Here is a 25,263-nt window from a genome sequence, read left to right as displayed (position 1 = left end):
AAAAAGTGTGAGATTGGAAAAAAGAAAAAGTGTTAGCGATGTCGCAGCCCCGCTGGGAGGTCTGTACCCCGTCCCAGCGCCCTTGTGGCCCGGCCCGGCTCGGCTCCCCGGGCCCAGGGTCGCCAGCCAAGCCCGGCTCGGATCCGGCCCCGGATTTCGGGCAGGGTCGGTCCCTGCCCTGCAGCCGCCCGGAGCGGCCCCGCTGCCCGGGCCCTGCACGTCCCGTCGGTCTCCGGGATCGGCGCGGAGCCTCGCAGTTATTTGTTTTTAATTATTTTTTCCCGATCCAGACAGTTATTTCAAACTTATGTGACCAGGCTGAGGTTTGTCCCGCTCCCGGCTGCGCGCTGCTGTGCCTGATTTAAGGGATTTTAGCATATTTATCTCCCCGGTGCCGATTTCCAGCCCCGGGCATCCCGGCGGCGGCGCTGGAAGTCACGGCTCGGCGGCGGGGCAGCACCCGGCGGGGTCGGCTCCATCGCCGAGCCATCTTCGCTCGGCCCCCCCTCTCCCCACTCCGCATCCCCGCACTCCCCGGCGGGACCCCCTCTCTTTTGCCGTCCCCGCCCCGCAGGGGCGTGCAGCGCCCGGGCGGGGAAAGCCCCCACGGCGCTGCCGGGCGCGATGCTGCGAGCGGGGGAAGGGGGGCGGAGGAGGGGGTCTGCCGGGCTCTCCCCCCCCCGGGCCGGCTCCGTTTGGGGCCGGGGGTGCGGTTGGGGGCGGTGTGGGGCGGCGGGATTGGCTGGCCCGGCCGCCGGCCCTGCGCGCCCCGGCCCGTCTGCGGCGCCGCGGCCAGCTGGCGCCAGCGCTCATATAGGATGCACGGGGATGGGACCGAGCCGGCCAGAGCAGCGGCTTTGCCATCTGAGTAACACCCTCCATCCGACCTCCTCTGCTCCTCCCGCTCTCGGTCTGCCTTTCCTCCCTCCTCTCCCTCTTGGCTTTTTTAATTCCCCCTCCGTTCTCCCCCTCTTTGCTGCACTCGCATCTTCCACGCCGGCATTCATCGCCACCCAGCCTCCCGGGCCGGGTAAGTGTGGGGCGCGGGGGGGTCGCCGCGCCACTGCCAGGGCGCACTCGCTGCTTTCTCTAAACACCCTTCTCTCCACTCTTCTTCTCTACCCCCTCCCTATTTCTCCCCCTCCTTTTCCTTTTGTGTTGGAGTTCTTGCTAGAACTACGCTATATTAGTTCTGCCGTTCTTCCTTTTTCACCCCGCTTTTGAAGCCAGCTGGAAAAACTCCTATTGACGTTTCTAGCGAGGGGGGGAACGAAGCTTTTTCTTTTTTCTTTTTTTGTTTTTTCTTTTTCTTTTTTTCCCTCCTTTTTTCCTTTTTGTTTTTAGTTAAGAGTTTGAAATAGATCTCTGTTTACTTTGTGGGGCAATGAGCAGGGAGAGAGCAAGGCAAGGAGTTTTGGGCACAGGATATTTTTGGAAGGGAGGAGGGGCTCTGCTTCCCCCTCCCCATCCATGTACCTCTGGGGAAAGAAGCCGGCCAGGAGCCGGCCCGGCGAGCAGCGCACCCGGGGCTGCCGACCTGCTAAACCCTCCCGTCTGTCCCTACAGGTGCTGCCCTGGCGCTTCCCCGGACCTGCCTCCGCTACCCGCCTGGTGACAGAGGGACACGCTGACTTCAGGGGTCCTCTCCCACGTCTCAGAGGGCGCGCTCCAGTCACTCGGCGGTTTTCTTTCTAAGAAAAGCCACCTCAAATCGCTTAAAACCCACCAGGCATCGTCAAAAGCGACCCTCCGAGCAGCACTCCCCGCCCCCACCGAGCGCCGCTCGCTCCCGGCCTGGGGTGGGTGAGAGGGGAGGCCCAAGGCCATGGAGGTGGCCACGGATCAGCCTCGCTGGATGGCCCACCACGCCGTGCTCAATGGGCAGCACCCCGACAGCCACCACCCCGGGCTGCCTCACAACTACATGGAACCAGCGCAGCTCCTACCTCCGGATGAAGTCGACGTCTTCTTCAACCACCTGGACTCCCAGGGCAACCCTTACTACGCCAATTCCGCCCATGCCCGGGCCAGGGTGTCCTACAGCCAGGCACACGGTAAATCAGCAGCCCGGGCCCTGCCCCGGGCTCGGCAGCGCTCCGGGCCCCTCCGTGCGAGCCGCGGGTGGCCCCAGCAGTTTCACTCGGGGCCGCTCCAGTGTGTCGGAGCCGGGGAAAAGGAGATGGAAAACAGGACAGACAGGCAGACACGGGTGGATTTTAACCCTAGGGATAACCGAGGAGTAGCAGAGGGGAGGGAAAGAAAGGGGGGAGGTGAGAGAGGAAGGGGAAACTGTGCGCGCACGGGCTAAAACTTCTCAGACACGGCTACTTCCCGGATGCAAAGTACAAACCGATTCAAACTCTGGCGATGGATTTTATTTGGGGGTGTTTTTAGGAGCCGAAGAGAGGGTGTTACGACAGGTCAGAAAGTTAGAGGGGAAAGGGGTTTGCTGCATTTTCCCAGGAATGGGGTGGGAGGAAAGGGATTGCCTGAGTCCCCCTCCTGTTCCTTTTGCTTCTGCTGGCCGGGCTAGCTGGTATCTCCCTCAGATGGGACAGGGCGAAGGGGCGGCTGCACCAGCCTGGCTGCACTTCCCCGGCTTGTGAAGTGTGTCCCGTGCTGTCCCCCGGCTGCCCGCAGACCGAGGAGCCGCCCAAGCACGGGGACTTGGAGTCTCCCCCGAGCCGCCCCACGCTGACCCCAAACCCTCTTGTGTTTCTACAGCCCGCCTGACCGGGAGTCAAATGTGCCGGCCTCATCTTATCCACAGCCCCGGGATCCCTTGGCTGGACAGCAGCAAGGCGGCACTGTCTGCCCATCACCACAACCCCTGGACCGTCAGCCCCTTCACCAAGACACCCCTGCACCCCTCGGCGGCCGGAGCGCCCGGGGCCATCTCGGTGTACCCGGGCAGCAGCACCTCCAGCACCGCCTCCGTGTCTTCGCTCACCCCGGCCTCGCATTCCGGCTCCCACCTCTTCGGCTTCCCCCCGACCCCTCCTAAGGAAGTGTCCCCAGACCCCAACTCCACCAGCGCCGCCTCCCCTTCTTCCTCCGCCGGGGCTCGGCAGGAGGACAAAGACAGCATCAAGTACCAAGTGTCGCTGTCGGAGGGGATGAAGATGGAGAGCGCCAGCCCGCTCAGAAGCAGCCTCACCAGCATGGGGGCTCAGCCCTCTACCCACCACCCCATCCCCACATACCCCTCCTACGTGCCGGCAGCCCACGACTACAGCAGCAGCCTCTTCCACCCGGGCAGCTTCCTGGGGGGCCCCGCGTCCAGCTTCACCCCCAAGCCGCGGAGCAAGGCCAGGTCCTGTTCGGGTAAGTGTCGCTCCCCGTGCCCGCCGTGTCCCGGCTGCAGGGGCTCTTGGGGTGCTGCTGCTGCTGCTGCGAGGCTGGCTGCAGAGGGACAGGTGGCTGCTTGGTTCTGCTTTTCCGTGTGTTTAAAGCAGGAGATGGAGCTTGGACTGGGCTCCTGTGGGTGCCAGCGCAGCCAGGCACTGGCCACAGGGCGCTCGAAGGGGCCGCGGGGCAAGGGACCGGGCAGTGTGAGCCAGCAGACAGCGTTGTACAAAGAGGGATTTATATGGAGAAAGAAACCCGAACCCTTTTAGTCGGAGAAAAGCAGGCCTGAGGCTCCCGAGGGGCTCAGGCTCGACCCTGCTCCCTCAAGGCAGGCAAACCCCCATGGATGGCACACGGGGACTTCCAGAGATAGGTATTGCTCCCTCCGTTATTTCCACGGCTCTCCATTAACACCACCCAAGGCCCCAGTGGAAGATGAAAGCGAAACTTCCCTGGTCTGTCCCCCTTCAGATCGCAAAGGGCCTTTTCCCCTTTGCATTTTACAAGAGCAGAAGTTCAAATATAGTTTACATACCGGTGCCAAAGACTAAAATGTTCAGTCACTGCTAACTTACTCAGCCTAACTTTAACTAGAAAATACTCCCCTCACCTTTTTTCTTTTATCCTGAATCAGACATATCTCTGCTTCCAAATGACTGCCTGCAGACTCTTCCCATGTTCACAACCCTTCCTTGCATTTCTTCTAAAAGTGCAGTCCTAAATTCGTAAATCAGGCGATGAACAAAGTTTTGACCCCACTTTGAAATCGCAGTAGTTATACAGCTCGACACAAATTATGACAATTTATGTAATTCTACTGACTTTCTTGGTTTAACATTTTCACCAATGGAAGGAAATTAACTGCAATATATTGGGACTGAATTTAGACAGCCCTTTGAAAATAAAAGGCCCTATAGGCATTTGCATATGTATTCCATTGAACATATTTGCTTATGAATACGCTACATGTTTTTATTTAAGTAGACAATAATTTAGAAATGTGATCTCTTATGAGTTTTGCAACAAAAATACCAGCTATTTTACAAGCTCATCAGTACTGTTTCAAATGATTCCTCAGAGAGGAAAAATACATTCTTTCTCTCTTGTAATTTCCAGGCACTTGCTACTATGTGTATGTTTTTTTGGGTAGTGCATAGAAGAGAAACTACAGGCAATGAGTAGCCCAAACCGCCTGAATTTGGAAACTGGTTCAAGATCCAGGTCTCTAAAGACAGAGGGATCCTGAGTAACTGTTTTAAAATTTTTTTGTCCCATAGCTGCCGATGATTTTTAGATGGGGGAAGCAAGGACCTTTTCTCTTTTGTTTTACAATTGCTTCTTTTTTTTTTTTTTCCCCTTCTCTGTAAGGGAGCTCCCAGTGCAAGGAACTGGGGAAAGTTCGTGACCACTCAGTGTTTTTGTAGGAAAACTAAGAGTCACGACAAGACGACTCCTGCAGCTTCCTGCCCTAGGAGGGACAAAAGCTACAAATGCAGTGCCGCAGAGCTCCCCTCATTTCTCACTCTAGACTGTGTTGTTTAAAAGCTACTCACTCCCTAGATTAAAGCCGACACAAACCCCGCTGAACTCAACATGGTCTGCTTCAGTTATTAGCAAAAAGAATTTCCTTTCCAGTTAAATACTCTAGGATTTGCATAAACGGTATTATGAGAGATTTCTATATTAAGCAGACCTGCCCTCAAACCATCCAAGTCAAATGAACTTTTAGCAGGAAGCTTTCTGATGCAGAAGGATATCTAGGAGTTACATGTTGTGTTTTATTTAATGCAGCCATTCTACAATGTTTACCACACTGTACTAAAACTAATAATGAAGGTAAACTGCTCCCTACCAAATCCAAACAGGATTGCTAAAAAAATCACAGAAACAGAAAAGCACTCAAGCCTATTTTTTTAATAGTGAAACTGAACTTTCTCAAAGAACAGCATTAACAGCGTTTTTATGCCTTTAGAACAAAAATCGTAACTGAGACTCTGGTATCCTGTACCCATTCCCAGTCTGCTCGGCTCTACTTTATTCTCCTGTAGAACTTGCAACAAAAAAGAAAGTGCAGAATTTGAGGTCTTTTTTGCTTAGATTTTTTTCTAGAAAACCTCTTCCTCTGACTCTCTTTAAAGTGTTTTGTGTTTGTAAGTGTGTGTGTGTGTTTGTGTGCACGTGCACGGGTGTTTTTGTGGCAGGGGAACACAGGATTTCACCACCAGAGTGCAATAGATACGGGAGGGGAGCGGTGCCCAGGGAAGACTGAGGGAGTTCTCCTTGCTGAAACGATAACTTCCATCTGACACAATGAGAGTGTCACTCTTTCTCACCTTGCAAAGAACGCTGCCTATTCCTGATCATGACATAAAATACTCACTGGAGCCTGGGAATTCTTGAAACACTGAGCTCCTTGCTGCCTGTACTGTAGATGTCACTGCTGTCTGGTTGTGCTCAATTAACAGAATTAACACACTCTTTTGACTACTCAAAAATGCCTAAAGGACAATGCAAAAAGATTTTGTGAATTTGTTTTTAAAGAAAGAAACCTGTTCTTCATGTTTTCGTTTAGAGGGCAGAGAGTGTGTGAACTGTGGAGCCACTGCTACCCCTCTCTGGAGAAGAGACGGCACCGGGCATTACCTGTGCAACGCCTGCGGGCTCTACCACAAAATGAACGGTCAAAACCGACCTCTCATTAAACCTAAGCGAAGGCTGGTAGGTGTCTTCATTTCTCCCGGGTTTGGGGATAAATAAGGCAGCGGGACCACACACAGGCACGAGTCAATCGTGCCTCATCTCTGCCCGGCCCCTGCGAGGAGCCGAGCTGTACTGTACACGGGGGTCAGTCACCCCCGGCGGGGTCACTGCCGAGCCCCGGGGCACATCTCCCCCTCACCCCTCGGCCCCCAGCCTCTGTCCCGAGCCTCCTGCCGCTCACAATGCATGCGGGATATCGGGTGTCCTTCTCCCCGTTTTTCCTCAGATGACAGCTTTTAATTTAATTCCTCATTTACTTGGCCTCTTGGGACGGTTTGGGCACGCACTGGGAGCGAAAGGGTTACGAGCATGAATGTCCTCCACCATGTACTAAAAAAAAAGTTCCAGCTCCAGAAAAGCAAAACAAATCAGATGAGTCAAAGCTACTGCTCCCTACTTAAAAATTATTTGTATAAAAGCCATGAAGTAATTTTCACTCTTATATTCTCTGGCAATATTAATATTGGTTCCCTCCCCAGACAATCCCCTACTGTTAAAAAAATCCTATTATTTTTCCATGGAGTCACCTATACTTCGTATTTTCATTTGACTGATTAAAAAAAAAAAAAAGTCCTTTCTAAGCTCCTGGTAGTTGTTTCCTATCCGGATATCTGTACGTTAAAGATAATGAAACTTTGTGTATCTGTTTCCTGACTCTAAAAGCTTTAGAGAGTTTCTATAGGCAAGCCTTGCCAGTCATGCTTGCTGTTTTGAAATTTCTAATACACTCTTACTCCGCAAATAATGCGTAAAATGCTAAGAATAATAAATATATTTTTTGGAGCTTTGTGATTTATGGTGCCTAAGTCTCCTAGCTGTTCGTGGGCAAATATCAATGAGGTTTAGAGAGCAGAAAATTAGCATTACCGTTCTAACACTGGGATGGGATATAGAAGATTTCTCTCCCGAGTTAGAATTTCAGCTATGCAAGCTTCTTAATGACTTGTCTTCTAAAGGGACTGACATATAGAAAAATGTTAAGACAACAGTGTAACATTATCAGTCTCTCAAGCTCAAGTGCTTTCCAGACTGAATGGGACAGGCCATAGAGTTAAGCAGCAGAGTTGAGTATCAGTAAGCCATCTCAAATATGCAAACATAGGTCTCCACCTTCCAGTGTGTTGGGAGACTGTTATACTTAGCTCACTGTGCAGGGTTTGGGGGGCACTAGAGCGGTTTTCTTTTCATGTTTAGCTGTTTAAATGTTTTGTTTTGTTTTAATTGATTTACAGCTTTGTTTATTGCCCCTTTTTCCACTGTAGTTTGCTTGTTTGTGGGGGAGAGGAGGTGGCCATCTTTGGGAATTTGTTAATCTGCCATGCAATAGCAAAGTGATCGTATTAATAATGTCAGCGTTTGGACGTCTGGCATTAATTGTGTTTGGGTTGCATGAGTGCATTTGCAGTAGGGGGTACCCCCTCTTTCTGCCTTTGGCCTGTTCTCACAGGCGAGTAAGGCACAGAAATATACGAGTCTCTGAGGGCCTGATTCTTGCCTAAAGCTGCTGAACCGTCCATCAGCTTTGGGAAAGTTACAGAGGGCCATGGCATAAATCAGGAGCAAGTGAGAACAGAACCCTGTGCTCCTCTTTGGTGAGCGGGCCGAGCTGTGCTTCCAGCGGCGCCTGCTCCCCACTGGGGCTGGCGGGCAGGGAAGCACACGGAGTTCTCTGGGAATCCCACTGCCCTGGGACTGGCTCTGTGCTCACAGAGATGCCCTGTGCATTACTGTGAGCTTTGCTGCTGCTTTATCCCATGGCTCTCCATGGATAATTGCAGAAATATCCAGGGAGCAAAGCCCCCAGGGAACGACCACGCTTGATATGCTTTAGGAAGTAAACTCCAATTTAAGAAAATACTGAGTCCTCAGCATTAATTCAGTAGCACAAAATGGACTTGGTATTTTGACCACTTCTAAAGGCAGGACTGAAGGTTTCTAATACAAAATAATATCCCAAAATACGGGGTGCAGTTAATCCGTCCATAACACTTTATACGTCACTGTCCATGCACAAAAGACGCTTTATCGCGGGGTCTGTTAGACAAGGGCCCGTCCAGGAATCACAGGCGCCTGCTGTTCTACTTTTCCTGTTCTTGTTTTGGGAGGTGGGTGAATGTTTGGGCATTTTTCTTTCCCCTCACCTTGGTTTCAGCAGAACAATAGTTCTAGGAAAGGGTGGTGGATTTTTGGTGGTTTTGTTTAATTTTAAGACAGTTGTTTGAGGGCTTGTCAGCCAAGGAACTAAGTAGGGACAGAGGCGGCAGACGGGGTCAGCGGAATCATTGCTGCAAGGCATGAAATTTGGTTTGCTAAATATTTAAAGAAAGTTGGAGCCGGTTTTGTTTTCTCCCTTTCACTTGTAAATGCAAACTGAATTTTCAGTGATGGCTCTGATAAATACTGCACCCAGCTAAGTAATGTGGTTCATTATCTTTTGTGTCCACCTTTCAAGGGCCGGAGCAGGGGTAGAAATCACATTCTTAAAGATTCACTGTTTTCAAACCCAGTCCCAACACTGGCACACAGACTAAACTGGTCATTAAAGAAAAATAAAAAGGCAAATGCATTTTCATGGTGTATTCTAAAATCCTGCAAAGGGAAAATTTGAAAAAGTCAGGATTATTTTTTCCCCCCTCTAAAATCTTTGCCTGTGGAATCAGAGATTCATTGTTTCTCTCCTTACTTCCCTTGCGCACAGAGTGCCATGGGGCTTGAAAGTTTGCATAGGAGAATATTTAAATTTAAACAAAAACATAACGTCCATAAAACTTGAAACTGACAGCAGCTTTTCTCCAGCCTCGATGCTTTCTGAAATCTTAGTAACAAGTTCTCCCAAACTAATCTTGAGCCCAGTTTGACCTCTCTCATGATCTCCCTCCACCTGGTGATGCATTTTAATTTTCTTTTTCTTTTGGTTAGTCAGCGGCCAGGAGAGCAGGGACTTGTTGTGCCAACTGTCAGACAACCACCACGACCTTATGGCGACGTAATGCAAACGGGGACCCAGTTTGTAATGCCTGCGGACTCTACTATAAATTGCACAATGTGAGTATTTACTCATCTCATGTGTCGCTGCTTGCCTAGTGTGGATTGATGTCTTAACTGCATGGTGTACACTAGGCTTTTATTGGTTTCAGGGGGTTGGTTGTTGTTTTATTCCTTCCCCCGTCTCTAAGGTTCCCCTGGGAAGTGACAGCCGTTCTTTGTCAGCATAGTGATGCTAAGTTCGGTGACATTACAATGTATTAGCTTGGCTTCTAACGCTTGGGCAAACCAGGCAAAATAGAGCTGCCACACTTGGTTTCAACTAAGTGGGTTTTGTGTTCAGTTTCCCTCCAGAAACAGAGGCCATTTGGAATGGGCTCTGTAAAAAAATTAATCCTGATGGGCTATCTTCATTTTGGCTTGTAAAAAAAATAATTGTATCTAAGGCTTTGTTGTATTATTTTATTTTTTTTAAAAAAGAAATTAATCCTAAGCAGAAACACTTGATACGTTGGAACGTTATTTACACTGTAGGTAACAGAGGTTACTGGTACAAGATTGCTCATGTCTCAGGACTGCATTTGGGTCAGCGTGTGCCTCCTAGTTTGATCTTCTATTAGGAAATTAATGAGGACTGAGGGTAAGCCTACGGGAAAGAGAGTCATCAGCTGCCAAATTCAGTTCAATTTATTTTTCATGTCTAGGGGTTTTTTGTGTGTGTGGTTTTATTAAACAAATCAATATAAACAAGTTCTGCAGAGAGAAACACCATTTTTTTTTTTGTCCAGAAAAAGGTCTCCATCCAGGAAAAACACATGGGGGCTGTCCAAATATTTTCATTTTTGCACAATAAGGTCATTTTGTCTGCATGAGCCTGATTTTCTCATTTCTTGCAGGTGAACAGGCCTCTGACCATGAAAAAGGAAGGAATTCAGACCAGGAATAGGAAAATGTCCAACAAATCAAAGAAAAGCAAGAAAGGCTCTGAGTGTTTTGAGGAACTGTCCAAGTGCATGCAGGAGAAGTCGTCTCCCTTCAGCGCTGCTGCCCTTGCCAGTCACATGGCACCCATGGGGCATTTGCCCCCTTTCAGCCACTCTGGACACATCCTACCAACACCTACCCCCATCCACCCATCTTCCAGCATCTCATTTGGACACCCACACCCATCCAGCATGGTTACAGCCATGGGATAAAACCTGATGACCAAGAGACCCATCCAGATATTAAGAACATGGGACTTTGCCTAAGATGACACCAAGTAAGACAATGTTCTGCCAAGAGGAGAATGTAGGGATGGCAAAAGGAGACCTTTGCTCCCATGTGGTTTAACTCTTAATGCTGGACTAAAACCTTGCAAATGATGGGTCTTCTGCAGAAATGTGTAGTGGTGCCTGTAATGCACTTTGCCCCCTCAGGTATAAGAAAAAAGAACTCACTTGTTCGATACTTAATGGTCCAGCAGGAAGCAAAAGATGGCAGAAGCTGAAGGAGAAGGCTTGGAACTGGCTTTCCTTTCTCTCTTTGATATTACTGTGAATATTGTAAAGAGATATAAGCAGCCTCCCAGGATGGAATTGGCTCACTGGAGCCAGACATGCTGGATTTCTATTGCGGACTTTGGGACAGGGAAAAAAAGAAGAAAAAAAGCCAAAAAAAAAAGAAAAGGGGAAAAAAAAAAAGGCGTCTTTATTAAACCGTAATTTTAAAAATCAGACAGAAAGTCATATTTATTTTGTTTTCCACAAAAAGCCTCAACCCCTCTGATTGCATGTTTTTGTGCTGTCATTTGCAATGGCTACCCTAAAAGAAAAGCTGCCTTCAAAACAAGGAGAGGGGAATTGTACTCAACAGCCCTCTTGGATTAGCTCCATCTATCCTCCATACCAAAGTTACTAGGAAGGGGGAAAAGATTACAAAGGTGAGGAACAAAGCAAAAATGTAGCTGTAATACGGGATTTTAATAAGCCCAAGATGGTGATTATTTTGACACAACCTTCATTCTTCTCCCTAGCATGAAAGATTTATTTGAAAAAAGAGCCCCTCTCCCAACTACCCTATTGTTCCTCAAACCAGACAACCTAGATCAGACAAACTGTTGGGAAGAAACTGAGGAAGGCAATCCTGCACTAGTAAGGGGTGATAGCTGCAACACAATTTTGGTAAATGCCTGTGTAAGTTCTAGCACAGCCAAAACTATGGGGCACAAAAACCATCCTGCTTGCAGACTTTAGAGGTTGAAGCATTTTGTTCTGTTGTGTTGGCAGCTGTCGCTTAAAAATGCAGATTAGCTGCTTGGGTAAACTTTGGGCAGTGTGGCCACCACATCCACATGCAGCCAGCGCGTGCTGTCTCAGGCATCCAGGCCCCGGTGGACTTCACAGGGAGGAAGGGCAGAAATGAGGCTGAGATCACTGGAGAGGGGAAAAAGAGAGACAATCAGTTTGAGCTTCACACATCCGTCAAATCCCAGACACAGAGACAGCTGAGGGAAAGCATCGTTCTAAGGGGAACGTCTGTTTTCCGTAGCGGATTTTATATGAAAAAAAGAAAAGAACAAAAAAAATCAATTTAAATCTCCCATTATTAAAGCATATTGTACGTAAATGACCGAAAACAAAGCTATTGCCAATGTGAAGTGTATTCTATTGATTGTTATGATCTGATGCCTCTCGTGAACACAAGCTCCAGTATAACATACAGTGTACATATTTAGGTATACTTCTGATGAAAATGCCCCAATGAACAGAGGGGTTTGATAATGTAAACAACGTAAGCTTAACTCTGTGACAAGCTTTTTATTTTATTTTTTTAAATTTTAACTATTTTGTTGTTGGGATTTTCCTTTTTTTTTTTTTTTTTTTTTTTTGGATCAAGCCAAATTGTATCTTTACTGCAAAAGTCCTGCTTTAAAAAAAAAAACAACAGAATGAAATAAAAAAAATGGATGTATGTAAATTTTTTTAAAAACCTGTAATTCTAGTATTTTATAATTAAGAACCAAGCAGCCACGAAAATCCTGCTTTCCTCCTTTTTCTTTGGTCTGCGTAGGCATATAGGTGCACTTTGTAAAGAAGTGGAAAGAAATGGGAAACCAAATTGGTTGGGAGAAATCATAAGAATTTTTAATCTACTGAAGTAAAAAATTAGGTCCTTTTTACTTTTTACCTTTTACAATGGTACAGTTGTATATTATTTGTACCCAACTCAAATTTCTGTAGGATTTGGGCAGAGGGGAAGGGATGTGGGTTAAAGACAGGGATTACTGATACAGTTGACAAAGTGCAATATATTGTCAGTCACTGCAGCATAGACAACGGCAGTTGAGATTTAAATTATTTTGTACTTGTATCAGCATAAAAAAATTCTTCAGTATTTTCTGTTTTTATTTTAATTTTTATTTTGCTTATTTTTGGATTAGTGAACTAAATTATTGTTAATTATGTACAACATGTTTATATATTGTCTGTAAAAAGTGTATGCTTTCCTCATATTCCTTCAAGGTGAATATTGCTAAGAATAATAAATACCTTTTTTTGTGAAACTACCTGTGTCCTGCTTCATGTCATAAAAGCTGCTTTTAGCAGGGAGAGAGGAAAAATTATTGTCATTGTTGCCAGTAGAATTATTAACTTATACCTTATGCAGAGCAGTCTATTGATATTTTGAAAACCTAACAGGGTAGGACAAAAAAAGGTAGTTAAAGAATGATTTAGTATTAAAAGCACAGGTACAAAAGCTCATTCTCCAGCCTTGTTTTGGGGTGACGAGGTCATGCAGTTAAGTGTGCCAAAGTTTCTAAGCTAGTTTAAATTTTGAGGCAGCAGCCACATTGTAGATGATGAACTGTGGTTTCTCTTGATTTTTTTTTTTTTTGGTGTGTCTTGATTCTTTTATTAAAGTGCTTGGAGAAATACTTTTACATTAAAAACACATTTTAAAAGCACTGTAAATGTAGAAAAGTGGCCAGCTGCTTAATGGATTTCAAGGCAGGACCTGTATTAGACTAGGGAAAGTTCTCCAAAGAAACACTCTCCACCTGGAAACCTGTGCAAGGGGGGATGGCCAGCCTGGAGCTGCTCAGAGCTGCCCTGGGAACGAGGACTGCAGCCCTGGGGGCAGGGAGGTGTGCACATGGACTGGCATGTGAGGATGGAGAAAATTGCTTGTCAAACAGATTTTCCATGACCAAAACTTTGTGGCTGCTTTCATCACACATTCAAGTTTGACCCACACAAGGAGCCCCTTGGGGCCTTCTAAAGTGCAGCAAAGTCTTGCAAAGTCACCCTGCCGTGCGTAGGGGTGCACACTGCTGCTGCTGCAACAATATTTTCAAGAAAACTGCTAATGAATTTTGGGTTTCCTCCTTTGACTCCCTATGGAAATCAGCTTGGGGATAACTCTACTCATTAAGAAAAAAATAACCTTGGTTCCTTTTCCTCTGTGTGTGTGTGTGTGTGTGTAAATCCCAGCTCTTTCTAGCAGTGCTTCTCTTTCCCCCTGCAGTCTTTTGCCCAGCCCTGGTTGCAAGTCCTGCTTATGAATACCACGGAGTTGCAGCAGCTCTCCATGTGCTGAAGGAAGAACACACAACTGGGACAAGGCCTTCCTGCATCATTTCAGATGAGTTAATAATCTCTCTAACTTGTTCAGCAAGGCTTAGTGCAAACACCCATTAAAAAAAGAAAAAAGAAAAAAAGAAAAAAAGAAAAAAAGAAGGCAGTTTATAGCGTACTGTGCAAGCTTCATTTAAAAAGAAACATGTTCTTTTTCAGGCAGGTTTAAAATGGGATAACTAAACTCAGCCTCTCTCCTTCTATGCTTGAATAACTGAGAAAGGAGAACTAGCAACATCTCTTTAAAACAGGAATAATCTAGCTGTTTGCTTTGGTTGCACAGTACACATCCCATTCAGATTGTGATGGTGGCTTACCTGGGGGCTGCCTCTCTGCCGTTGGTTTGCTGGTTTGGTTGGATCTGCTGACAGAACTGGGGCCATAATCCATCAGGCTGTCAGGAGGGGTGGTGCATCCCCCAGCGCCCGGAGGAGCGTGCTTCTCTGAGCAGAGGCTTCAGCAGTTCCTGCAACACAGATAATAAATAATCCCATGTTTGTCAGGTGGCACTAATCTGTGAAAGATCAAACCATCTCTCTGCAATGTGTGTATTGTGTTTGTCTCCAGACATTTCGCATAGCAGAAGAAAAACAAACAGCAGGGAATGGAAATGGAGCAAGTGTGTAAAGTTCAACGTAAAGTGTAAGCACAGAGCAGATATCAAGGCAACAAATTGGGATTTATAGTCCTTTCACTACCACCAAACACTGTGGGACAGAATTTTTGTGAGGGGGGAACCCTGACATTACTTGCCTTTGGTTCCTGTTGTTGGGATTATTGTTTTAAGCAGTGCTTAATTGTCATGTCTCCACGGCCACATCAAAAGCCAAGAAGATTAGGTTACAGGGAGTGTTTGATGTCAAAATACAAAATAAATAAAAGGGAAGCTGAAAAGGTACTGTATTTTCCATGATGTCTACTGAGGTTTTTGCTTCAAACATCCCTTTTTAAACTATTATTTTGCAAAAGTTGCGCTTTTAGTGACAAGATTTTATTTACTTACTTTCAAATGACTCCACTGCTTTCCTGCAACAGCTCGAAAGGGTTAATATCCCCTCTTTGATGGCAAACATGGTATAATTAACGCAAACTTCTTAAGTATCCTGGTGACCTGTAGATGGCCACATGAGAATTTTGTTATTTACTGACTTGCCAAACGTTTATTGCTTATAGAAGGACAAGTGGGAAGCAGGCATTAATTTTGATGCTGTTATCTGTGATTGCATGTAAAGTTCATAACTGAGAGTGCCTATATGTCAACTGCAATTAAGCATTCTCCCATTTTTAAAAAAATATAATTTCACATTGGTGGAGGGGGTTGGGGCAGCAGATTCACAAACTGAATGCCTGCCCATCCTCGGAGCAAGCGTGACACAGCCAGACACAGGACAACTTCCCCTTACCTGCAGGCTGCAAAAGAAAACAGTCTGGCGCCATGGGGCATTTGATCCTTGGCTTCTCTGCAGAGACAGTCAAATCAGTACCAACTGTGGCAGGGCAGAGAGGGAGATTTTGTGGTGAGGCATCTCCCCTTGGAAATTAGCCTGAAAAACAACCAAAAATGAAGCCAAAAGTGGCTATCAGGTGAATATGTTCATTTATCACCAACCTGGACTGGATTAGAATGCATGACCTAGAAGTAAAATGCTTTGTTTAGCCCAATTCCCTGGGCCATCTGGTCCTTGCAAGTAAACATTTCTAAGTGAGATTAAGTGACTGTTCTTTAAGCATGGTGATATGAGTGCAAACCAGGCTGCTCTGGGTCTAACAGATCAAACCTCAGCATCAGGGCAGCTGGCTGGTGCCAATTCAGAGACACCATTTGCTTGAACAGCTTTGGGTGAAATTCTCTGTGGTGCCAGCTTTGCAGCCAATCCTGGTGGCTCAGTCTGATGAGATCCTGTCAGATACAGTTTGTCCTAAATTCAGGGCTTACATTGCACCAAGGTGCTGCTGAGAGGTCTAGGACCCCCGTCTGAGGAAACTTTTGGGAGACACCGCAGAACTGCCCTGCATTTGCAGTAAGAACTAAGCTGCATTTCTGAGCAGCGAAAGCGCATCTGAACAAAATGCGGCTGCAGGATGAGAGATCCTGGTGAGAGAGAATCCAGAGTGAGAGAGAAAACATCCAGCAGGTAGAAAGACAACAGTGAACTAACCCCTCCTCCAGGGAAAGGCTTCGACATACCGCTGAGGGAGGGAACTGCTACTGCTGGGTCTATAAAAACCTGAATCAGGGAAGTATAACACTAATGCAGCCTATACAGCAGCACCAGGCAGAAAACAGCCATTTGCCTGTATCCTGCACACACCTCTCTCTGTGCTCTGGGCTGCAGGGAATTATTTGGGGGAAAGTTGACTCTGGCTCAGGAGGGTCAAGAGCCTGTGTAAATCATTTGGAGTTGGGCCTATCAATGCCAGAACGTGAACATGGACCCTTGTTTCTTCTAAACACTTCAGTGCTTCACCAAGTCTTTCCCAATGCTCTTAGTTTCTTCTGGCTCTTGATTCAGCTCCTGCCTGCTCTCTGTCAGGCAGAGAGTACATGGCAGATTTCTTCACCTGGGGCATTCTGTTGTCTATTTGGTTGTGCTTTTTATCTCTGGTTCTTTAGTTTACTCCCAGTTGCCTACATTGGCATTCTGGTGGCAGGTTATATTGCTAGGGTGATCTCAAGGCAATCCCTACTGTATTTTGCTGTAAAATACAGATTATTTTACCATATACTGCTTTAATTCAGCCCATCCATTATTTTGCTTTATTTTTCTTTTCTTTTTTGTGGGTCCTTGAAAATTTTGGAAGTAAAACAAACCCATGTTGAGAGTTAATCATAGATAGAAGAGAACTAGATGAACAAAAAGAACAGACCAAAATTATTCACATAACCTTTGAGCCCACAGGCACTCTGGAGTGCACACTATTTTCTTCTTTCCAAGCATTACACCCAGCAGCACAGGAAAGATGTTCTTGATGAAAAAGCACATCTCTGGAGGCAGACCACTGCCTGACTAGTGCCAGGACTCACCCCATTCCCTCACACACTCACTTTCTGATAACAAGCATAATTACAGTGCTCCCTGCCTCAGTTTACCCTTGCAAAAGAGGCATAAAGAAGACATGACCTGCCCTATCAGCTACCTACAAGTGTTAACTTGCTCCAGCCTAGCAAACTTCAGGGCAAGTTCTAACAAATGTCAGCATGTGGTGTGTACTGATAGGCACAGGGAAAGGGCACAGCACTCTCTAGGTTAGAAGCTCCTCCCTGCCTTTGCTGTGGAGCTGCTGCACTGCTCTTACCACCTCCATCCAGCTGTTTGTGGCACAATGACACACTGGAGACATTAGTCATTGCAGTGCATCCCCTGGCTGATTCCAAGTGCTGACCACACACACTCACGGACAGCCCCACGCACACACAGAGCCGCACGCAGCCCTTTCGCCATCTCCCATGCTCTCAGCCCCTGACCTTCCTTTCACATGCTCTAATGGTCACTAGAACACTGCAGAGAGAACACAGTCCTGCTATTAAATAACCCTAATTTGTCTACAGGCCTTTCCCCCTCCTTCCCCTTACCTCAGTCTCCCGCGACTTAACGTTTAAAACAGCTGAAGTTTACAACAAATCAAAGCTCCCAATAGGCCCAGATTGTCTAAATACGGAAAACAGGAAGTGAGTAACCTTCAACGGGAAATTGTTCATCCGATGGAGGCCAAGACCCAGGGCCCGGTGCTCTGCAGTGCTGCCCCAGCCCAGCAGACACAGCGTGTACCGAGTGGACACGCCGAGTTTGGCAGGAGGGAGCGGGTGGGGGAAGCTTCTGCTTCTCTTGCACTCATGTCACAGCTGCCTCGAGAAAGGAGACGGTGTCTGTTGCCCTACAGAACAGGAGAAGGGCAGTTGGAAGGGTAATTTTTAAGAAGACCAGGGATGGGGTAGAGAAGGAGACAAAGGTCAGAAGGTAAAACAGAGAAGATAAATTAATCCAAACTAAAATGGTCTCTTGCTTCCTAAGAGAGTGAAGATGGCAAGAGAGCACTACAAGTGGTATGGGTTGCTTCCAGAAGGGCGGGGAGAGATTTCGTGTGACAGCCCACTTGATGATGAAAAGGAGAGCACTTCATTTCCTAGGCAGTGAGAATAATAATTTCTTTTTGTTGAGTAACTTGCCTGCTTCCCCCTGCCAGGAAAGATCCCAATTATTTTACCAGCTGTTTATCTAAGGCTTATATTATTCACTCCTGAATTGCAACCATTAGTGGGGTGGAACACAGCAGCTGTTTAACAACTCAAAACAATGCCCCTTTTTTACGGAAGGTCATATTAAGATCCTCTCTAACTGAAGGTGAACTTCTTTCTACGTGCTGCATCCACTGGAATAAAACTTTGCTCACAATTACACTTCTGTGAGAGTCACCAAACTGCCAGAGAAACTAGGATGCACAAACACACCCAGGCATGCCTGAGTCCTTCCACTCCAACTCTGGACTGGGCTAATGAACCATGTACCACAAAGGCCCCTGTGTCATGGGCAACTTCCTTCTGACCCCCTTGGAACCTACACCTGTGCTCACATGCCAGTTTTCCACTGGGCAGTGTATGGGATAAGCACCAGCAATGAAGCCTGGTCTCCAATTCGAGAAACAGGCAGAGAAAAAAAACAGGCATAGCTTGGTTTGGAGTTTGGCACCACTGTGAAGGAGATGGGGGTTGTTTGGTCCCATCCTGGTTTCTTGCTCCAGGACTGGGAGTGTTACAGATAAAGGGGACTCCTGGGCAGGTGTGCACACATGGGACAGTCCCCAGAGGACATTCATGCAGAAAACACAGCTGGAATCGGACCTGCCTGACTGGGATGCTGCACCTCTGTGAAGACAGGGGCTACAGAGAAATGTACAGCCATGGTAACTGTTGTGTCATTTGAGGAAGACAAGCTAGAGATGAAGCTTCTAGATAGATCTCTTTGCTGCAGAATTTCAAATACTGCACTGAAATTACCCTTTAAAAATATTTTTTAAATATTTGGTTTAGGCAGAAATATTTTCCCTCTTGCTCCTGCAGCCTTTTTCTGCAAAGATTTCCCCAGATTTCTTGTGGTTTATATAGGTGAATAAAATGGAACTCGTGGCATTTGCTTCACAGAGATTTTCTCTCTTGCATAAAGATGAAGTCTAGTTGGTTGTTTTGCTAGCAAACCAGCTGGCTGGGAGAAAGATGCTCTTAATCAAACAGCCTTACTGCCTCTCTGGAGAGAACTCAGTCTTTTTTCCCATCACAACAGGTTTCTTCTTTGTTCTCTGGTGGGCAGGTGTTGTCCCTGTGGGATGTGAAAAAGGGCAGGCTCTGATCCCATTAAAGATAGCCCCATTGGTAATAGATCAGAGGGGCATCCCTAGGTTGTGGGAGAGTATGCCTGTCTTGCTTCACTGGCTAGGGAATAATAGAGCTGGCTCTCAATGATACTTGCAGGGTTTCTAACAAGAGTCCTGTTCTCCAGAAGGACAATGAAAGGGAAAGGAACCCAGAGAGTGATGGCTGTGTCTGGCATTGCCAGAAATCACAGCTGGTCGTGCAAGTGATGGGAACGGGGATGATGCCTCTACCCAGGAAAGATGCAAAGAAATGTTCCCCCACTGCATTATCTTCTTGCTTTACTCTCTTCCTCCACTGATTCCACAGCAAGCTGACTTTGAGAGATATGAAAGTGAATTTTTCTCCAGTGGAAGGCAAGGCATGGATAACCCCTGAGACATAAACACTGCTGTAACCCTTGGTCTCAGCCACTCCTTACACCTTCCATTTTGAGGGTTACAGCAGACCTGACTTCCTGGGAAGAAAGATTGGGTGTGTGGGCTAAAGGAGGTCAGGGAGCTCCAACCACATCCCTGGCCTGGATGAGGTGGTTAGGGAATCAGGGCTGCGGCTTGTCCAGTGGATCCTGTCTGCCTGCAGTCCAGAGCACAGAGTCGCTGTTTTCCTGCTGGCCTTGTGCTCAGAAGAACTGAGACAGCAGCAAGGATCTCCAGTGCATTTTCTTCTGTGCTTCCTAAAGTCTTCCAGGAGGTGAATCTGCTGTACCCAAGAGCTAGAGACTCCTGAGATTTAGAACAGGCTCTACACCTGGTTAACTCAGTCCCCTACAGTCTATGCCTGCTTAGTTAAGGCAGGATTTTTCTACATCATGTGGTGTTGTGGCAATCCATTAATCTGTGTTAGTGCAGGCCTTGGACATGGTCACATGCCAAGAATGGAAACTTGCAGCTGGATGCATGCAGCAGGCAAAATATGCAGCTCTGACTGCAAACCATACCATAGGCACATTCCCGAAGTATGCACCAGCACTTTGGGCCCAGAGGCTTGTCCAGATGAAGAAACAACTCTTACAGACAACGTGTCCAGGCACAGGCTTTGTGAATTTCTTTTCTTTGTCAGATCCCTGTTGCCAGAGTAATTCCATCTCCAGCAAAGCTGTTCAGGAGGGACACACACCTGTCCAGTAAAGGTCCTGCATCACAGAGTTAACCCTGAGCTCCTGACTCAACACCCAGGAAAGCAGCCACCTTGGGCAGTCTCACTGGGACCAGCTTTGAACACTGCCTTCATGGGACCCTGACAAGAACAGAGATGGCAATGGAATGTTACGCAGCTGGCTGTATTTTAACAGTCTTTTTACTTTCTTTTCCTATGTTCTTCCTTAGTGTCACTTGGAAACTGCACTCCTTTTGCCCTATGCACTCTGCACCACTTGGACATCTTTTCATCTGCAGCCTCATCCTTGCTGCTGTCTTTCTGATGGTTCACTCTCCCATTTATATCTTTCCTGAATTTACCTCTGTGCCTTACAAACCACCTAGAATCCTTTAAATCCACTGCACTAGGTCCTCGGATGACTGGTCATTCTCCTTGTGAAAGCACCCTGAGTGCCACTGCACTTGATCCAGCCCTGCCTGAAATCACCACCCCTGCTCAGCATTCCCACATCCTACCTTCACTTTTAGTGCTGATGCTGAAAAAGCACAGCTCTCTCTCCATGTGTATGAATGTATTTATACACATGCTCCCACCACAGAAAGAGACCGATTTTGCAAGGTTTAATATGCTCCCAGTTCTGCTGTGGACTCTTCCTCTTTTGTTGCAGCTGTGGTTTTAGGGCAGGCTTTGTGGGTTTCAGAGAGTCCTTGGATGCCTTAGGAAATGTTCTGCAGAAGTGTGCTTTCTCTCCATGCATTTTGCACTCCAGCCACCAGGTCCTGAAATCTCAGTGCACAGGATTTCCCCTATTTAGATGAACACCAAATCTACTTGACTTTCAGGCATTGTTCCTGATTGATACCACTCATTTATGCCTCCAGAGTCAGGCAAAGAAACAGAAGAGCCAGCTGGACTCCCTCCTGCATCAGCAGTGGCTCTAACTGAGCCACAGCACAGCATCAGGATGCTCGGAACAGGCAAAGATCCACCACCTCCTCACAGCCACAGCAGCCCTGCAGTGGCTGGTGTGAACTACTTTGCCACAACTCTGGAGAGAATAAGATCTCACCCATTACCCCTGATGTGTGTCCCTGACACAGGAGAAGCAATACAGCCTACCTGGTAAAAAATAAGGGAAAGCCTGTGAGCACCAAATAACTGAAACAGAAACACTGTCTGCCTCTCCTGTTCTTATCCTAGTTACTCATGAAGGAAAAGTAACCCTGCCTTAGAAAAGCCGAGGATTAGCCCAACACACCTGGGTACCACCTGCTGCTTTAGTGTCTCTAGCTCACAGTTTTGTGACGAGCTGGGTGCTTGACAACAATATCCCTTTGAAATGGCAGGTATAGAGCTGAAGGTTTGGAAAAGCATTGCTCCAGCACAGGGTAATTGTCAATATGCATGAAGACAAGCTTCCTGAAGCTGGCTGGGGGCAAGAAAGGGGCAGCTCAGGTGGAAAAAAGGCACAAGGCACACCTGTGCTCTAAACCAGCTACCCAGCAACTTGGCCCTTTGGATAGAGCAGCCTTGAGGTGGCTCTGACAGGCAAAGCACACAAATGCTGTGATAAGAAAACAACCCCCAAAGCAACAAACCGAATGTCTCACGAGGTTTAAAAGCACAGTTGTTCAGCCTTGCCTATTTGTATGGGAAGCAGGAGCTGCAGGTCCTGAACATGGAGCTGGCAGGCAGCATAGGAAAGGAGAGGGAGGCGAGATATGTGGCTGAGGAATTTGCAGCCTTCAAGTTCCCTCTCTCCCGCCTCCTCCTCTCACAGGAAATGAAAGAAGCCTCTTTTGTGGAAGGAGGCTGGTAGGTGTGCATGCGTGAGTGTGTGCCTGGGAGCAGCCTGGTCTGGCTGTTCCCCTTCCCCGCGTGCGGGGCTCCTCTGGTCCCCTTCCCTGTGCTCGGGGATGCCGGGGCGCTCTGGGCTGGCTATTCTTGGAAGTTTCCTCATGTGTGTCTGAAAAGGTGGATCAGGCAACAGAAGTGGCAAAACCACCAACATGCTCAGGCCCTGGAGGACTGGCTTTTCACTTTTTTTTCTTTTTTTCTGTAAAACAACCTCCCCCAAACTTCTTCTTCCTTCCCCTCCTCCACTCTACCTTGCTGAACCGCAGGGTTAGAGCAGCAAAGCCTGAAACTGGAGGAAAGTAAAGGGCAAAAAAATGGCCATGGGCTTTATTAAGAGTGATGACAAGGACCAAGGCCAGCAAGACTGGCTGTGGGCATGGCCATGGACAGCTGCTGCTGCCCTCACCCAGGACTGAGCATGGAGCGGAGCAGGCAGCCAGCCCTCTCCACCAAGGGCGCCTGCTTTAGCCTCTGTTTCCACAATAACAGGAACAAAAGAATGGGCTGTTCATCCTCATCCCCACTCACTGCATTCATTACACACTGTACCTGCATGGCCTGGTGCCCTCTCCTTCAGGTGTCCTCGGGAGGGAGAGGGAAAGCATGGCTGGAGATTGCACTTTGTTATATCTCTTTGTTAGCAGTAAAATCATCCTCTCGCTGTGCTTGCTCCTGAGGGAGGTGGTAGTAGTGGGCTGAGGAATGAGAGGGTGGCCCAAGCTCCTTCTGCACCCTAAAATAGCAGGCAGTACAGGCTGTCTCAGCATGGCAATGGTTAACAGGTCTGCACCATCCCTTGTGAGCTTTTACCACCCCGATCCACAGCCACAGACTGCTGGAGAGCTCTGAGTCCACAATCAGCCCTTCTGGTTTTCTGGGTCAAAAATAAATCCTGCATAAATAATATTTTCTGGAAAATAAATAAATTTTACTTTGCATGTTTTCTCTACAATAAAAGGTATTAGGTGAAAGAAAGGAACTGTCAGAGATGGTAGGAATCTCCCAAAGAAGGAAGAGTAAATCCAGCATTGCAAAAAAAAAAGATTGCATAGTGCCAAAGGAAAGAGGTGAATAAGTTGAAGTGAATTAAGAAGTGGAGCAAGTAATGTGCCATGTGAGTCAGTCCTGAGGTCTACACATCCTGAGATGTGTGTATGGTAGATGGGGTCTACCTTACACAGCAAGGTGGGAGAGGAAAAGAAGAGCAAATAAAGAAGAAAAAGGCAAGAAATGAGCCTGTTTAGAGATCTAAGGATTAAAAAGGAAACCTTTAGTAGAAATGGAAAACAGGGAGGCAACCAAACAAGAATATTCAGTCAGTTAAGGCTTGCAGGGAAAAGATAAGGGCAGCAAAAATGCAGAATGAGTTAATTATAGCCAAAGGGATTAAGGAGAATAAGAGGCCTTTTACAAATATATCAGGGGAAACAGAAACACCAGGTAGAAGGTGGGTCGGTTAATAATAGGTCAGAGTAGGGAAGGAAAATAATGAAACAAGGGGACAAATCATGCCAACAGCACTGTGGGCATCTTCCTGTTACCAGCCAGTCTGAGACCTCCAAACCATCATAACAGGTCCATTGCTGGTGACTGGTTTCAACCCAGAGACTGCCCATCCACAGGGGCAGATCTGAGCTACCATCACAGCAGAGCTGGGTGTGGAAGTGAATCTCCCCATGCAGTGCTGACACTTCCTACAATAAATCAATATGTTTTCAGAGATGTAATACCTCAGCCTGGCTTTTTGTTTTTTGTAGGAGGATGAAGAAAGCACATACATCGACCTTAGGCCACACATGTGGTGCAATGGCCTTGGAAGAAGACCTGGTAAAACACAGCACTGAGTGATAGACTAACTGACCAACTAACTATGGGCTTCTCATCATCTCTTGTTCCTTGGCTTGGCTATTTCCTCTCTCTGCCTCTCTTACTTCCACTGAGAGCAACAAGAATAAAAACAAGTAAATCCCCTGGGGTTGAAAGCAAGGATTGGCAACTATTAGGACTTTGCAAAGCTTGCATCACACTGATTTATGGGTCAGATTCTCACCTCCTAAGAAATTTTGTGCAAGAATTTAAAATATTTTAAATATTCTGACGTCAGGATTTTGGCTCTCTCCCCCTACAGAACTAAAGTTTGGCTCCAAATGCCAGGTTTTCCACAGCTCCTATTAAAACAAAAGGCTCATTTAGTAAAACTACAGACTACTTGTGTCTTCTCAAAGTCAAAACAGAACCATCAGGAGACAAAAACTGTTCCACCAAGTGGGTGAGGAAACCCACCCCTCTCCTTTCTGCCTGTGGGCTCATTTTGCATACTGGAGCCTTTCCTTGAACAAGACCCCTCAGGCACCTTCCATCTGCCAGGGAGTCATGCAGTGAAACAAAGGGCCAGGTCCTCTGGAGGAGGCAAGGTGAAAACCTGCCTGTCTCTGTTTACCAAAGGGAGGGATGCTAGCAGGGTGAGAATGGGGGCTGGGACCACTGCAGGGGTGGGGACCATTTGTTCTCCATTCCCACCTCTCAGGCACTTTCCCCACCCTGCTATCTCCCTCTGATTTTCATGTCTTGCCAGCTTGGCTTTTGGAAATATTTTAAATAGATTTTTAGGAGGCTGCTGCTTTAAAGTGAATGGATGGATGGATGGATGGATGGATGGATGGATGGATGGATAGATAGATAGATAGATAGATAGATAGATAGATAGATAGATAGACAGATAGATAGATAGACAGATAGACAGATAGACCGACAGACAGATAGACAGATGGTAGATAGATTCTATTTCTGAAAAGGTTCTGTGATCTAATTCCCTACAGCTCCATCCACAAAATTAAGGATTCTTAATCTGTAGAAAATCATGGATGCACACAAACAACCTTTACTCAGTGCCTTCAGTCCTTTATTCAGTGCTTTTTTAAAATCTTCTCCTTTACTCACCGTTTTTTTCCTGCATCCCTACTGCATCTCCTGCTGAGAGCAGATAGTGAGGAGATACCTGGGGCCAAGTCCTAGGACACACGACAATCATATCTGCCCCAGCCACACATTTGCTCACTCAACCATGACAGAAATGGACAAATACAGCCAGAAAAATGTGTGGGACACCAGCACTAGAGACTGTCCTCCCATACTCATCCTACTTGGAGACCACACTAGTGACAAAAACAAGTCAGCCTTCCCCCCTTTTTACCTATGTTGCATGTTACAGGGTGAAGTTAATGCTCT

The 25,263-nt window shown here is 47.0% G+C and overlaps 1 protein-coding gene and 1 long non-coding RNA gene across 3 annotated transcripts in view; one reads left to right on the top strand and one right to left on the bottom strand.

Annotated features, from left to right (window-relative positions):
• The first annotated feature begins 776 nt into the window (after nucleotides 1-776).
• Nucleotides 777-10,808, top strand: GATA2 (GATA binding protein 2). 2 transcript variants are annotated; one of them, XM_023935346.2, is made up of 6 exons: nucleotides 777-1,030; nucleotides 1,567-2,054; nucleotides 2,725-3,324; nucleotides 5,921-6,066; nucleotides 9,028-9,153; nucleotides 9,990-10,808. In XM_023935346.2, exons 2-6 carry the CDS (start codon nucleotides 1,826-1,828, stop codon nucleotides 10,287-10,289), a joined length of 1,401 nt encoding a protein of 466 aa, XP_023791114.1. In that variant the 5' UTR covers nucleotides 777-1,030; nucleotides 1,567-1,825; the 3' UTR covers nucleotides 10,290-10,808. The 2 variants fall into 2 exon arrangements, with proteins under 2 accessions (XP_023791114.1, XP_023791115.1); XM_023935347.2 differs by lacking the exon at nucleotides 777-1,030 and having other exon boundaries at nucleotides 1,212-2,054.
• LOC111935085 (uncharacterized) overlaps nucleotides 10,797-25,263 on the bottom strand; it is a 79,082-nt gene continuing 64,615 nt past the window's right edge. The window contains exons 16-19 of the long non-coding RNA XR_015274777.1: nucleotides 15,113-15,253; nucleotides 14,713-14,820; nucleotides 14,027-14,175; nucleotides 10,797-11,507 (exon numbers count right to left, since the gene is read on the bottom strand). This is a non-coding gene — a long non-coding RNA (uncharacterized LOC111935085). The remainder of the gene's footprint in view (nucleotides 11,508-14,026; nucleotides 14,176-14,712; nucleotides 14,821-15,112; nucleotides 15,254-25,263) is intronic.

Source organism: Cyanistes caeruleus, chromosome 11, assembly GCF_971803275.1.
Source record: "Cyanistes caeruleus chromosome 11, bCyaCae1.hap1.1, whole genome shotgun sequence".
Lineage (NCBI taxonomy): Eukaryota > Metazoa > Chordata > Aves > Passeriformes > Paridae > Cyanistes > Cyanistes caeruleus.
This window is presented reverse-complemented; position numbering and strand designations above follow the sequence as displayed.